This window comes from Zootoca vivipara, chromosome 2 (assembly GCF_965207765.1).
Source record: "Zootoca vivipara chromosome 2, rZooViv2.hap1.1, whole genome shotgun sequence".
Classification (NCBI taxonomy): domain Eukaryota; kingdom Metazoa; phylum Chordata; class Lepidosauria; order Squamata; family Lacertidae; genus Zootoca; species Zootoca vivipara.
In genome coordinates, this window is record NC_142584.1 from 40,741,615 (window position 1) to 40,757,225 (window position 15,611).

General features: G+C 40.9%; 1 protein-coding gene across 3 annotated transcripts in view; it reads left to right on the plus strand.

The window, feature by feature from the left end:
- Window positions 1-8,081, plus strand: part of MAP2K7 (mitogen-activated protein kinase kinase 7) — a 32,757-nt gene extending 24,676 nt beyond the window's left edge. For all 3 annotated transcript variants that reach the window (XM_035104847.3, XM_035104845.3, XM_035104846.3), the window contains 5 exons: window positions 1,341-1,520; window positions 2,287-2,367; window positions 2,880-3,022; window positions 3,957-4,002; window positions 4,400-8,081. In XM_035104847.3, coding sequence (XP_034960738.1) covers window positions 1,341-1,520; window positions 2,287-2,367; window positions 2,880-3,022; window positions 3,957-4,002; window positions 4,400-4,537 — 588 coding nt within the window. In that variant the 3' untranslated portion in view covers window positions 4,538-8,081. The remainder of the gene's footprint in view (window positions 1-1,340; window positions 1,521-2,286; window positions 2,368-2,879; window positions 3,023-3,956; window positions 4,003-4,399) is intronic.
- The last annotated feature ends 7,530 nt before the right edge of the window (window positions 8,082-15,611 follow it).

Genomic DNA, 15,611 nt, shown 5'->3' on the forward strand with positions numbered 1-15,611 from the left:
ACTAAGTCATCTTTTGCAAAGGGATGAAATATTTATTTCACTCATTATAATGCACATCAATCTCTGACTTTTGTCTTCTGGGTTTCTGGGGTTTTTCCTATTGTTATTCTCTCTCTCACAGCTACAATAAACCTACCATTAAAATTATGGACTGGTCATTTCTTCATCAGAGGGCACACGGGCAAATTTAGCAGGGGATCAAATACTTTCCCCCCTCACTGTACTTAATAGTACTCCTTCCTTGCTTCAGCTGTGGCAGCTTCACAGAAAAAACAAGCCATATATCTGGTCTGTCATGTCGCCTGGACTTGGGCTCATGGCTTGTTTCCTCCAAACAACGGATGAGTGGTAACAACGGTTTATTCTTGGGTTACCACTTGTGGTTTGTTTGGAGGAAACAAGCCATAAGTCCAGGTCCACACAACATGACAAGCTAGAATCTGGCTTGTTTTGTCTATGACACAGAGGAGCTATTCATTGCTTCCCGGTTTCCATTGTCATGGCTTTTAAGGAGATACGTTGTGCTTCAAACTCCTTCCTGCATATGGCATCCAGTTATTTTTCTTCTTCAGCTTCATTTTCTGCTGTTTTTGAAGGGACAGCAACCATTCTCTACATGCTATTTTACATACCATCCTCCGTCTCCACTTACTTGAGCCTCACACGTCTGTTTCTCTTGGCACAAAGAAATGAGCTAAGCTTCCCAGCTTGGAGCAAAATGCTGCTGTTGACAGCAGAGGGAGTAAGATTTTTTAAATAATTACTGCACTGTTGGATGGATTTGGGCAAAATTTGGAACCCAGGAGTGGGCTCTCTGTTCTAAGTGGTTGTTTTGATTTCCTTTTGGCCATGCCCCCCCCCCTTGATGCTGCATAAATGAGATGTGGTAAAATCTAGGGCTCGGTTGAAGAGTCTGAAGTATTATCACACCCCACTGAAAACTATGAAGCCAAGATCTCACCTTAAGATTCCAAGAATAGTAACAGCATTTGAATAGTAACAACAGTTTATGAACATGCCGCCTTTATTTTTCCCCAGTGGTATCCCTGAAAACTGCTTGGTAATCTGTATGACTGAAGGGCTGTGCTGTAATGCTGTCTCCTCGCAAGTTGTTGTGTATACAAGATGTTTTGCCCCAGATAGCTGAAACTATCTTTTCCAAGTATCACGAAACCCTCAGACTGATTGCTGAGTGCATAACCTTTGTTCTCCAAGCAGCACATGTTTTTACAGGCACGTTGATAAAAGGGAATAATGAGTTCTAGACTAGTTCTGAGTTGTTTTCCTTATATTGAGCAACGGTTAATTCTTCCGCATTGCTTCCGATGTGTTGCTTTCAGATTGTCAAAGCACTCTACTATCTGAAAGAGAAGCATGGTGTCATCCATAGAGATGTGAAGCCTTCAAATATCTTGTTGGATGAGAGGGGGCAAATCAAATTGTGTGACTTCGGAATCAGTGGGAGGCTGGTGGACTCGAAAGCCAAAACCCGGAGTGCTGGTTGTGCAGCATATATGGCGGTAAGAGATGGGCAGATGGCGAGAGAACAGCAGCAGGAATCTTGCTGTGCTGTGATTGAACTGAGTTTTTTTTTTAAAGTGACATTGTATGTTGCTCTTCCTACAAATTGCTCAGAATAGCTTGTGTATGATTTAATTAATTACTCTTTTTTAATTAGACTTTTATGTCATTCTTCCTCTAAGCTGCTTTGCATGGGTTGGGTATGATCCCTAGCAGTCTATCATCCTAGCAGTGCTCTAGGCCAGACCTGCCTCATTGCAGCAGTTGAAATGCACCATGTGTCTCAATAACTTCTCTCCAGGACTAAGAATTCCATCTCTTGCATTTTACTACAGAAAGTTGTCACTAGATTTGGCCTGAGCTTTTGGAAAACTGTATGGCAACTATTACACAGATGCTCTTACGGTATCAAAACAGCCTGCATTTTGTCAGAGCAACATCCAATGGGATCAGCTAAGTTTTTGTGTGCACAGAACAAGGCCCACTCATGCAGTGGGACTCTCCCCATGTACCCATGTGCTTCCCCCTAAATCTGCTCTGGAAGGTTGAGGGAACCCCCAGAACAGGTTTAGGAGGTTGGGGAAAGTCTTGTTATGTGAATGGCACTCATTCTGTGCTCACACACACACTCCACTTTGTGCTACATGCAATTCCACCCATGGTTTGGCTTCTGTAATTAGGGGAATCTTGCTAGGTGCAGATAAGAGACCAGTAGCAAAGAGGTTTTATTTTTGACTGAATTTGTAATAATCTCTTTGTTTCCAGCCTGAGAGAATAGATCCTCCTGATCCCTCAAAACCAGATTATGATATCCGTGCAGATGTTTGGAGCCTGGGCATCTCTCTGGTAAGTAAAACCTGCTCCCAATTTTAAAGGAAATTTGTGTCCCCTAATGATGCTTGCTGGGATCTTCAGGTTCTGGATCATGTCTGAATCATCCTTTAATGTATGCAGTGCTTAATACATGGCATAAACAGCAATAAGCTTTGGGGTGAGTTTTTCTTCTCTTTTCTTCAATTTTTTAAATGGAGTTGACTGATTCAAAGGAGGCTGAATTCTGGCTATCCTGAATCCCATCTTTGTCTCTGTTGTTGAGGCTGGATAAGCTAAGTGATCATTCTGTTGCACATTTCTTCCCTTTCTTGCTCTCGTCTCTTTCTGTATAATCATTTAGAATTGTGTTGTTTGTATGGATTTTTACCTATTTACTTTTGTTGTAAACTGCCCTGCGGCTTATGCAAATGGTGGCATATACATCATTGAAGCATCATTGAAGATATGCTGATGATAATAATGCTTTTTAGATTATTCCCATTTTTAAGCACTTATTCTTCATTTCTCTACCACCCCTAATACAGGTTGAGCTGGCTACAGGTCAGTTCCCCTACAAGAACTGTAAAACAGATTTTGAAGTCCTCACCAAGGTGTTGCAGGAAGATCCTCCCCTTCTCCCAAACAACATGGGATTTTCTGTGGATTTCCAGTCCTTTGTGAAAGACTGGTGAGTGAACTGCCTTAAATTCATGGTATTTAGAGCGGCTGCTTAAACATTTCTTACACAGACAGGAAGCCCTGCAGTTCCAGCTGGTTCCTCACTTTCCTGCTGAACTCTTGCACACCAGTTGCTTTCTCAGATATTGGCTAATGTTCATTCTAGGGCACCCCATCTTCAGTACTATTAATAGTGCATGTAAAAGAATTGGAACTGTTCTACTTGTTCAAACTGGTACCATGCTCTTCTAAAGACGGAACTCAACCTGTGCTGGTGATTTCCACCTAGAAAGGAAATCCCATATCTGCCTCTAGGACAGCTGTGTGCTTAAATTCTGGGCTAGCAGATCTTTGTGTATGACCTCTTCTTGTCTACACATTCCTGGCTCTTCTCTCTTTTCTGTGTCTGATGTACCGATTCTAAAGGTGTAGGAAGTCCTTCATTGCCACGGAAATAAAAAGTAACATGTCGTAAATTAGTTACATTTCCCCATCTTCCCTTGTTTCCATTCATTCCAACAACTAGGCAGCTGTATCTGCAGCTGTAAATGAATTGCACTCCTTGCAACTGACATTGACAGTTCCACAAATGGTCAAACAGAAAATCCACTTCTGATAGTGATTGTTTTGTTCCAGTTAACTTTGAGCTTATGTGTCCAACTTGCCACTCCTGAATTCCATCAGACAACCTCACGTAAGATTGTTGCAAACTGCTGTGGGATACTGGGCATAGGAAGTTGACCCTGAAAGATTATTGGTATGGCAGGATAATGGCCTTCATTCTGTTTGGCTGAGAGAGTTTGAAATTTAGAGTAGACCTGTGTCAATAGGAGCTCTGTTTGCAAGGATCCATTATGCATCAGGTAATGGAAACATGCCATGTTGGTTGCTCCATAAAATAAATTGGATCCTGTGTTTTGAATGTGTGTTTCTGTTATTTCTAGCCTTACTAAAGATCACAGGAAGAGACCAAAGTACAACAAGCTACTTGTGAGTATTGGACACACCTCTTTCATTGTGAATATTAAAAAAAATTCCCCAGGGCTTGGAAAAAGGCCACAGTGGGTGCTTCTGCCAACCCTTAAAGTTTAGAAATAACCAGTAACATTTCTTGGAGCTAGTTTGTGCCAACTGGCACGGAGGCTGAGATTAATAAAGTGGCACCCTTTCTTTTCTCCACATAGTTTCTTTAAAGGAGAGGGGAAATTCTTTTACTTTTTTTATTTGACTTTGGTCAGATTTTTCCCTGCTCATGTTTGGTGCTGTTGTGTATCCTCCTTGTTGCTTAGCTATAGCTGACAACTGTTGCTCACAGCTCTGTAGAAATAACACAGGTGGTGTGACTCCCTTGCTTATTTTCCATCTTGTTTTGCCTATTCCTTTGCAGGAACATAACTTCATCAAGCGTTATGAGACACTGGAAGTGGATGTGGCATCCTGGTTCAAAGATGTCATGGCTAAGACAGAGTCACCCCGCACGAGTAGCATCCTTAGCCAGCACCACTTGCCATTCTTCACCAGGTAGCCATGTAGAGTGGCTATTGGGCCAAGGAAGGACCCCTTGGCAGACAGAGCTTGCAAGGTGGGGCAAGAGAGAGCACCACAACAGACACCTGCCCTCACAACAGCAACTCTTCAGTGGCATGAATTGTTTGCTTCACCTGCTCAAATCACCCTTGCCCATGTTGTCTTTTCCTTCAGTATTGCCATGAAGAGATGGGGTGGCTGTCTGGTCTTTCGGGAATGTGGGTGTGTTCTAGAGCCTTTGGCATTTGTGGCACCAGGCAGCCCAAGAATACAAAGCCTCTTCCAGCCTGTGCTTGTTATCTTTCTGTGATAGAGCGCCGGCCATCAGGAGTTGCCACGAAGTGACAGCTGCTCCCTGCTTGCCTCTCTCCACCTTGTCTGGAGGCTCAACAGTGACCCTTGCTCACGCACTGTGAACAGACACAAAACACACAAAAGGAAAAAGAAGATATTTTTTTTACCACTTATTTATTAAGTTTGGACTTGTGGTGCTGCGGGCTGCCTGCTGCACCCGTTCACCCATCCCTGCGTTATTAATGTCTGTTTTTGTTTTTTGTTTTTTCATTTGTGTTTTTGGGATTGTATTTGCTGAGGGGGAATGGGGCTGGACGTAGATGGGTCGTCTGCTGCTTTAGATTCTGAGCTTAGCTGTTGCTGTTGTCTTGGTTTCATTTTTTCTTAGGGCTTGGGGAGACAGGAAAGTGTAGGTTTGAGAATTATTCTCATCCAAGAGTAGCTCAGTTAAAGTGATTTTTTCCCTCTTCAATTCTTTTTGAACTCAGGGGTTCCTATCTTTTGTTTTGAGCGTGAACAAAGTTTTGTCAGTGATGTTTTATTTACCAAAGTGTGTGTTTGGTGCTAGGATAAATGCTTGTTCATTTTCTTCCAGTATTTAAGAAAAGGAAAAGCAGAACTTAAAAGATAATCCTGGCATCAAGAAAGCCATTTTTTAAAAAAGATTCAGCCCAAATGATTCTTACTGCTGTGTCTTAGGGATTCTTTAATATATTTAAATAGTAACACATTTATTCCCTCTTGTGGACTTAATTGACTCGATTCTTAACTGGTCATAAGTGTGTATCTCCAGTTGAGGATTGGTCAGAATTTGCTCTTTGGAGATCATGGGCTAGAATCTGCACTGTCTGTCTAGATGCTCAGACTTAATGAAATCTCAGAGGCGGGATTCTAAATTATCCAAAAGGCTTGGAGGATGAAGGCTGAGCACCCTCCTCAATCCTACTCTTTCAGAATAAAGCTTTTTTCTGCTAGTGTTTTTCACAGGATAAGAAGCCAGAAGGGACAGAATTCCAGTCAACTCTAATTGACAGGCATTCCCAAAGTGATGGGGACATGCTGTAGGCACCAAGGTCTCTGGGTCATTGAAGTTGTCATTTAAACCTTTAGGGACAACAATTGCCACCATCAGCTTTGGGAATGAGAGGTGGTCAGAGACTTTGGGAATGAATCCTGGTTTTCTTCTTGAGTCAATTCTGCCAATAACAATTGCATTTCAGGTAGTCCAGAGGTTAAAGCACAGTCTTGAAACTCTGACTTTTAACCCGAAGGTGAGGCTTATTCCTGCTTTCTCTTGCTAGCAAAGGTTGGAGTACCATAATCTTCGCTCTTGTCTCAATCCTATGGATGTTTGGGTTAGTGTGTTTACTTGTGGCGCAGGCATGAAAAGGCGCTATGATGATGCACTGCACTGTCAGATGCTTTGCTGTGGCCATACTATACTAGATGTATAGATCAACTTCATAAACCCAACACACACACGCACACAGAAGTTTTAGACTAAAGTCATAACAGTACTTGGGATGTCCTGAAAAGGAGATGCTCCTGTGGTCATTGATGATGCTGGGCTGTCTGCTTAGTACAACTCCTTGAGACGTGATTCCATCTATATTCTGGCTGTTTCCAAGGGGGAGCTCCTATATTGTATTATGTTTCCAAGGGGAGCCAAAATTAGGTATATTCAGTGGCAGAATTAGTGGAGGGAGGAGCAGTTATAGCGTAATCCATGTTCAGGCATGTCCTACAAAGTGCTTAGGGCTGCTGGGCAACCTGCCAGAAAGTCAGACCAGACCAAGGGGGTCCTTTGAAGATGGGGCAGTGCACTTGCTTGTCTTGTGAAGAAGTTGGTGGGTGTTTTCTGTGACTGATTGGATTTTTAGAATGGATAGTTGCTAACAAAATGAGGCAAGTTACCAAAGAGCTTGGAGGACATGGAAAATTCATTTCCTGAGAGGGTGGAGGTCTTCAGACTGGGACATAGTTACAACACAGTGTGGAAGTTCAGTTATTCTGCTGACCTCAGTAGTGACTATTAATGTGGCAGCATTTTTCGGAATATGAAGGAAGGCAATTTCATTTGCACATAGGCTTTATGAGTAGATGGTTTTGTGCCTAAAAGAAAATGTATGGAGTGTATTATATGAAAAGACATTTGCTGTATGGGAGAAAGTTGGAAGTGAGGAGCTGGTGGAAGTGAAGAGCTGGTGAAAACTAAAGGGCAGTGAGCAGAGACAGAAAGTTTCAGATTTAAGATACTATTGAAACAATGAGTGAATATTAATGGTTTTTATGGAAGTGGAGTAGGAAAAGCAATGAAGTTTACCTATGGGTGTCTAATGAAAAACAGAAGGTGGTGCTGCGGTGCAGGTTTAAGAAATGCCTAGCCTCCAAGATGAATTCCTTTAGTATTGTGGAGGCTTTAACAAGATGTTTATTTAGCCTCTTCTGTGAACTTTGGCTATGATGTCTTCCTAAACCCTCCAGAATTTTAAGAAAATCTGAGTGTCTTCCAAATACATGCCACAGTTTGAAAGTAGCTGGAAAATAGTGTGCTAAACCATAGTTCGAGAACCAGGAAGAAACAACAAACTCACACACTTACCTTTCCCGTTAGTGATCTGATCTTTTTAGAGTAAACTACAGTTTCCCATTGGATCTGAAATAGTAAACTGAGCTGTTACAGTTCTCTAACAGTAATAATAAACCATGGTTTGATCCTGGTTAGTAAAATAATAGTTTGCCATTTCAGACATAATGGGGAATTGCAGCTGAAACTAAGCAGGATCTCTGCACCAACACAGGGTGGGGGTAAAGGGGAAGAATGCATACCTGATGTTTGCTGCCTTCCTAAACTTTGATTTAGAGAGTCAGTAATGTACCTCCAGACATGGTTTTGAATTCAAGATATTGAGTAGTGCTTTGCAAAAAATAAATAAATGGGTGGTTCTGCATAGACACAAGACTTTGTTATCTTCAACAGCAAGATCTTTTTGCCGTATTGGAAGCTCTTTGGGTAGAGACATAGTAGAAATGCAGTTTTGTGTTTCACTTGAGCAAAATAACAAGAAAGCTCATATTAAGACCACTTGGAGATATCATCTATCAGGGGGTGAAGGGCAATTGATACAAGAATGATCCCATAAAGATGCAGATTTGAAGAAGAGGAAGAAGAAGAAGAAGAAGAAGAAGAAGAAGAAGAAGAAGAAGAAGAAGAAGAAGAAGAAGAAGAAGAAGAAGAAGAAGAAGAAGAAGAAGAAGAAGAAGAAGAAGTGGAGGAGGAGGAGTAGTTTGGATTTGATATTCCGCTTTATCACTACCCGAAGGAGTCTCAAAGCGGCTAACAATCTCCTTTCCCCTCCTCCCCCACAACAGACACCCTGTGAGGTGGGTGGGGCTGAGAGACTTCAGAGAAGTGTGACTAGCCCAAGGTCACCCAGCAGCTGCATGTGGAGGAGCGGAGACGAGTCTACCGCTCTTAACCACTACACCACACTGGCTCACATTTGAGATGTCACTTGCACAAAAAATGGTTTGGAGAAGAGTAAAGCATGCTTTCTAGGACATCTTCCACAAGATGACAAGAAGAGCAGTACACTGTCAAAATATTGAACTGCCTAGAGAAGGAGTGGGGAGAGGGCAAAAACCTTTATAGCAGAGGACAGGGTAGAGTGTCTGAAAGATATAATGAGAAACTCATAGGAGAACTAAAGCCCTGGTGACCAGTAGGACAGTTGCAGTAGTCTTCTCCGTGGATGATCAGGGTGGCCTGTCTTTCTCAGTGATAGACACTCACCTTTCTGCTTGCTTTTGCACAGTCCAGCAATTACGGAGTTAATCACCACTTTTGAGAATTCATCTTGGAAAGTAGGCTGGTAGTCATCAAAGGTCTGGGCGTGTCTTTCATGTCTTTTGTCGGGGGAAGTGAAGCACCTTGGGTAGAGAATGCTGGAGCAGGTGAGTGAGCAGAGGAGGTACTGGAAGTGTGAAAAGTTGGACTTGAGATCCAGGTGGAAAAACAGCATGTGCAAGTTGAGAACGGCACTGGGCTGTGTGTAGAAGAAAGTGGTGTTTAAAATTGGATGTCAAGTTAATGTGCAGAGTGTACTGGGAAGTACAGAAGGTGTGGGAAAGAGTAAATAGAAAGGGTTAGTAGAAGCAGTCCAATGGGAGCTGTTTTATCGCCTTGTCCTGAAAGCTGGGTGTGCCCTCCTTTTGGCTCTACAACTTGTTCTTCCATTGGACTGCTATGAAATGTTCTTCAGCAAATGAAGTGTACTAGTTGGCAGAGAATTAGTGATACATGGTATGACAACTGGCACTGGTAACTTTCCAAAGTGGCTGATATCTAAAAGTGGAACTAGCAGTGGATCTACCTTCTGGCTTGACCAAAAAACCATGGGTTAGCTTTAGAGCAGAGAGCCTCTCAAAACTTTTTTATTAGCAGTTGCCAGCATGAATTGGTTAGATGTACACCACAGCACTAATCTTTAGTGCTAGGCCCTGGAAATCTTAAACTGAGAAGCATTGGTTGGAAGATAGCTGAGAGTACAAGAATGTTATTAGAGCACTGAGTTTTCTAGTGCTAATGGAAAGCAGGTACCCCTAATGATGGGATTGGCTTTGCAACGATGAGATTTTTCTCTTTAAAGATGGCTTTTAGGTTTTTGTTTCTTCCTGGTGTTTAAGAATTTGTAGGTATCTGCTTTGCTGCTCCTAGAAGCTTTATTCCGTTTAAGATTCCAAGTGATGGAACTGTCAGGTCCTATGAATAAGTGCCTCCTGTAATGTAACTCCTGAAAAACTATTTTGTCCGTTGATTTTTTTTAGTGGATATTTATTGAAGATTTGTGTCATATCTTGTGAACTTGGAATTTAAGAAAAGAGCCCTTAAAAAAAAAGTTGCTTAAAATAAGTAACTTCAGCCTTGCGCTGTTTTAACTTTCCATCTGGAAGCTGGTTCCAGCCATTAAATAAATATATAAATCTTTTGGCTCTCCTTTCTCTAGTGCCTCAAGATGTTAAGGTTTAGAAGTGCTCCTCCCACAAAGTTGTGAAATAAATTTGCCTACATGTTTGGAAATGTGACGTATGAGATTTTTCCTGCACATTTCATCATACGTACAGCAGAGTAGTAGCTAGAAGAGATACCAAGAGATTTCTCCAGGTGTCTTGAGTTTGTGTTCTTTTCTTAGGAAGGCAAAAGATACCAGCAGGTACTTCAGGGGAATTAGGCTGTTTGCATGCAGGTACTTCAGTACAATCATAGTGATGTATGTACTTGAGTATTTATAAAATGACTATTAGATGAAACACAGTACAATGACTTGGTAAAGTCCCAGAACTAAATCAGATTTTAAAAAGAAGAAGAAGCAGTAGTTATGCAAATGTCAATTAAGGTTAAAATTCAAAATTGAAAATATTTCTCGTCTACTGAAAATTTATCCTGATGGAGAACATGGCCAAAGTGTTCAGAAAAATGGGAGGGGGTAGATTATAAAACATAATATTTTCAGAGGTTCAGAATTATTAGATTGTTGTTCAGCATTTGAAGTGGGAAGCTTCTGCGTTCGCTTAAAAAATTGCACATTTGTCCCTTTCAAGAAATGGGTTTGGATACAGTATTCAATTTCCCTTTGGACTTGAAGCTCTCAAACATTGCAAACCACCCTAAAACAATTGACCTCTTGAAGAGCCTGGTTCATCTTCCCTTTACTTCAAGAGAAAGCAAGAATAACCTCTTATCAGGAGATTGCCTAACTCTCAAATGTGAAGTGTTGTTTTCCATTCTCAAAAGAAGGTTACAATTTAGATTGCCATGGTGGGGGGAGCATACAGGGGTGGGATAGCTTTGGGAAATGTTAAAGGTTTTTTCAAATGTTCAAAAACATGGGATGTCTTTTCAAGAAAAATTGAGGAAAAAATGCAGTTTTATTGCATTTTTTAAATTATTTTTTTAATGTATTGATTTAGAACAAATCTTTGTTAATGTTATTTTTAATCTGGATGGCTAAATGTTTACAATCGCCTGCCTGACATCTGCTCTTAAAGTGTGTGGGGATATTGGGGTGGGGGGGCACAGGTGTGCAGCGTGTGGTGCATGCAATTCAAATGGGGGATTTTAAAACAAACAAAACTGTAAAAAAAAATCATGCCAAAGGTAAGGCAGAGACTAGCTGGGTAGATGGTTATATTCTAGACATTAGCATTTCACTATATTCTCTATATACCATATATTATAAATTTGCATGTTAAAGTAAATAGAAGTAACTTCTATCTTATACAGAAAGGGACTTTAACTTTGGATTACTTGTAAATTTGGTCACTTGTCTTGATTCAGGACTGCCTGAACACCTTAAGCTTTAGGGGCTGCTTGATTTTGTTTTTGTATTTTATTTTTTGTCGCCACCAAACTTTTGCTTTGCTGCCTTTTCATTAAAAAGGGCATGATCCAAAGTTTCATAGAGGGGTTTGAGAGCAGAGCTACTGAGTGGTGGCAGCCAAATTGACTTGAGTTGCAGCCACCATAGAACTAGTAGCCAATTTGCATCTTCTCCAATGCTGTATCTTCCTTTGCTGACCTGTTATACTGAAATCGGCATCATGGAAACATCTGGAAGCTTTGTATCATGGACATCCACCAGGACTCATGTGAGCAGTCAGAAGGTTTCAGACGGCCAGCAGTTTAGCTTTGTTTGCTCAACCAACCTCCCTCATGTTAGTTCCAAGTAATCAAAGCTACACTTTTGTGCACATTTATTTATTGCCCACAGGGAACTGTGTGTGTGTGTGTTTAATTTATTTTTAAAAACTTCCCTTTCTTTGACTTCTTATGGAGGGTGTATTTTTCATTTATCGTATTTGGTGAGTAGACTGTTTTCTCAAGGTGGAGGAATGGAGCATCACAAACAGATTTAATTTCAGGTTGCAGACCACAGTCCAAATTAATTCCAGTGCTTGATTCTTCTCTAAGAGACTTGAAATGCTCGGGCTGTGGTTGGGCACGTGAAGTCTTGGAATCATGTAACTTTAAAATTCCCAGGATTCAATATCATAAGGCTAAGAGTCGGTGAAGTTGCTCATAGGTAATATTGGAAGAAGGACTGAGGCTGGAATCAGGAGAATCATGATTATGCAGATTGACCAAACTGTGTTGAAGAATTCATGAAATTTGCTTTAAATGATAAGCTGATAAGTTGAATATTTATGCTTGCCTGCTGGCTTCAGAATTTTAATGTAGAACAAATGCTAGTCAGTTACCTTTAAAGATTCCCCCCCTTAATGTAGATCAAGCTGTTCTAAGTTATTTCCCAAACACCTGATTCACAAGAGTTGCAGTCAAAAACATGAGAATTTATAGCCCTGTAAAAGAGGAAGATTGACCAGGAGGTGAGTTGGAGAACTTGCAGACACCCTGTCATTATTGAGTTTTATTCCCAAGTAGAGAGGAAATACTGTTCCTCTGTAGCTTTAGTGGATTTTGCCCAAATAAAAGAACACAATATTTCAGCAAAATAAAAAAATTCCTTCAGTAGCACCTTAAAGACCAACTAAGTTTATATTTTGGTATGAGCTTTCGTGTGTATGCACACTTCTTCAGGCATCTGAAGAAGTGTGCATGCACACGAAAGCTCATACCAAAATATAAACTTAGTTGGTCTTTAAGGTGCTACTGAAGGAATTTTTTTATTTTGCTTCGACTCAGACCAACACGGCTACCTACCTGTAACTACAATATTTCAGAATTGTAGCACAGGAATTGGCATGCAACATGAACCGATGGGGGTGCCTGTAGGTAGAGGAAAGGGACTTAGGAGAGACAGTTCACATTACTTGTTTCTGTCACATCCTAGTTTTAGAGATGGTTTGTACATTCACAGTTTGGAGAAATGGTTATCTCTGAGGACTTTGTGATCAGGTCTGGAGAGAAGTCCTGTTTTAATTATCCTGCTTAAGGGGAGCTTCTTAAAAACAACAAAATTGTCACCATATATATAAGTTACCTGTAGAGTGGTTCTTAATTTTTTTAAAAAAAGATAATTTGGCTCTAGTTTCACATTGGTGCTGTAAACCAAACCATTTAAAAAAGAAAGTAATGTTCTTTATACCAAAGTATTTCAGCTATTTGTTTGGAAGTTTGTGGAGTTTTTAATAGCATAACCATCTCCTTCCTATCCCCACAGCAGGCCATTTTATTAGTAGCTCTCCTTACTTACCTCCAGTTTAATGTCCGGTTGGAGGGTTTTTTCCCACCAGCACCAGTTGTTTTAATGACATTCAGAAAGCATGGAAATCATTCAGAAAGCGTATCCCTCGGATAACATGTTGAGTAAATTCCAATACTGGAGCTTGTCTCAGAAGAGGAGTGTTCTGATTTCTGATTTAAATTTAAATGATTTCAGGCTTAGAGTGCCCTTGGCCCTCTGACCAGTTTTGGGGGTGGGTGGATAATTTGCTGAGCTCATTGCTTTCCCTACATGCCGAGAAATCTGAAAACAAGCAGGTGCCCTTTAAAAAATATATCAGTTGTACCTTTGATTTTAAAAGATAATTAGAGAATAGAATCTCCCTGGGGTGTCTTCAAGAGTCTTTGTGAAGCACTCTTTTCTGTGCCCTATGGGACCCATCCTCGTAGGTTCAGTCCAGCAACATAGGACAGTTCAGTGTCACTTATTTCCAATTAGGGTTTGCTAGTCATCTCTCAGTGTGATTTCACTGTCCTAACTTCCGTTGCCCGCTACTTGGCATGCACCAAATTTTAGAACAGAGACTTTCCTTTTCCTAGTCAGCACCCCACCTCCCTGTCAGCAGTCCAAACAGCTTGTCAGAAGTAGTTGCCTGCCTCCAAGCAGCGAGGCCAGTCTGATCAATTTTAGTGGAACTTTTGGATTTAGAAACATACCTACAATAGTATAAGGTAAATGACATTCTTGCTTACTTTTGAAAAGCTTTTTTTTTACTCTGTTTGTAAAAACCCTCATAGAAGCTTAAAAATAAAACTCTCTTTCCCTAAATGTCTGTTTCTTTCCATTTCATGCACAATTTTAAAGTAGCTTCCTTCCCCAGAATGGACTTCTATGTCATGAAGCATTTTGTACTTGGAATCAACAAGAAAGGCGTCCCGGCAACCTTAAGGAAGATGACGCCATCATTATTTAAAATGGGTGGAGAACCTGCAGCTCTCCAGGTCTCTCTCTTTGGCCTTCGGGACTCCCCAGTCCCCAGTCTACACACACTCCTGCCCAGCTTCTCATCGTCCTCTACTAGTTTTTGACTCTGAAAAGTGTCCTTGAATTCTTATAGCCCCTCTTGCATGAATGAAGGACAGAGAGGGGCTGCATATGTATGTAGAAGCTAGCCTACTGTCCAAAGGTAAAGTTCACATTTGTTGTTCCACCCACATTTTGCCTCTGCCCATTGTCTCTGCTGCCCATCCCCAAAGGTCGCCCAGGAGGGAATGATGTGACCCACATGCTAATAAAGGCTTCCCACTCCTGATCTAAAAGATTGATATTTCAGAGGTAGGAAGTGCTGAGTTATCTGACAAAACTTGAAGCTTGGAATAAGTAAGTATTATTATTATTATTATTATTATTTAATTAATATTTCTATACAGTACTGTCCTACCGCCCTATCACAGGGCGGTTTACAATATGAAAACACAAAATGTGTAACATTGTAACAACCAGAAGAGAGTAGCAAGTGGTGAATGCATTAATTTGACCAATATCTGTTTTATCTTTCAAAGAAAAGGGGGGAAACTGTTAATTTGAAGATGGAGGGAAAATCATATTTGGTTTTTGGGCTGTACAGAGGCTAAACTAAAACTAACCTAGCAGTTTCTGGGTTCAACGTTAAATCATGCAAATTGACTATTGGAACGTAATGCTCTGAATAGTACATTTGTCACATGCCATCTGTTGTAAACTTGGGAAACGGTGACCTTTTCCCTGCATTTGTTTAACATGTACCGTAGAGTAAAAATGCTAAAATTGTCATAGAGGTGAGACTCAACTTACATGGGGGTTATGTTCTGGGGATGGCACGTAAAGCCAGAATCCTGTATAGTCAATTTGCCTTACCTTGAGACAGCTGAAAATTGCTGAGGCGAACAGTGATGCAGCAGTAGAACCACTCACAAAATGGAAGCAGAGTTTGATACGGTAATTACTGGTGATGGTTTTTACTGATACCGAATCCATGTTAGAAAATTGGGTAAATTCTTTGCTGAAGCATTTTTTTGTGACTAGGATCTCATCTTTCCTCAAGTTGAGTACATTTGCTCTGGAGGTTTTGTGACTCAGCCTGCCCATTTTAGGCAGAATTTGCTGAATCAAATAATTTCTACCCCCATCTTCCTTCAGCTTTCTTTTCAAACCAGCCAGTTATTTCATTTCTCCTATCTGGGCCTTTTACATTTGCTATGTCTTCCTATCACAGCCTTCCTCTCTTATCCTTTTTCTTTTCTGTTCTTGACTTGGGATCAAATCCCTGCTCAGCTGTGAAGCTCACTTAGAACCCTTTCAAGAAGTACTGGTTTCTCAGCTTTACCTACTGCACCCGGGGCTAGAATCAAAGAGCTGGAAGAACATCAAAGTGCATTTAGTGTTGATGGAGGGAACCCACCACTGCAGCATCCGAGATAGCTTAAAAACTGCTTAAAAACCTGTAATACATGAGAGTCCACCTTCTGAGGCAGTCCACTGTTCACTGTCAATACAGCTCAGGACGTTCTTCCTAATGTTTGTAATTTAAACCCATTGTTTTGGGTCACACACTCT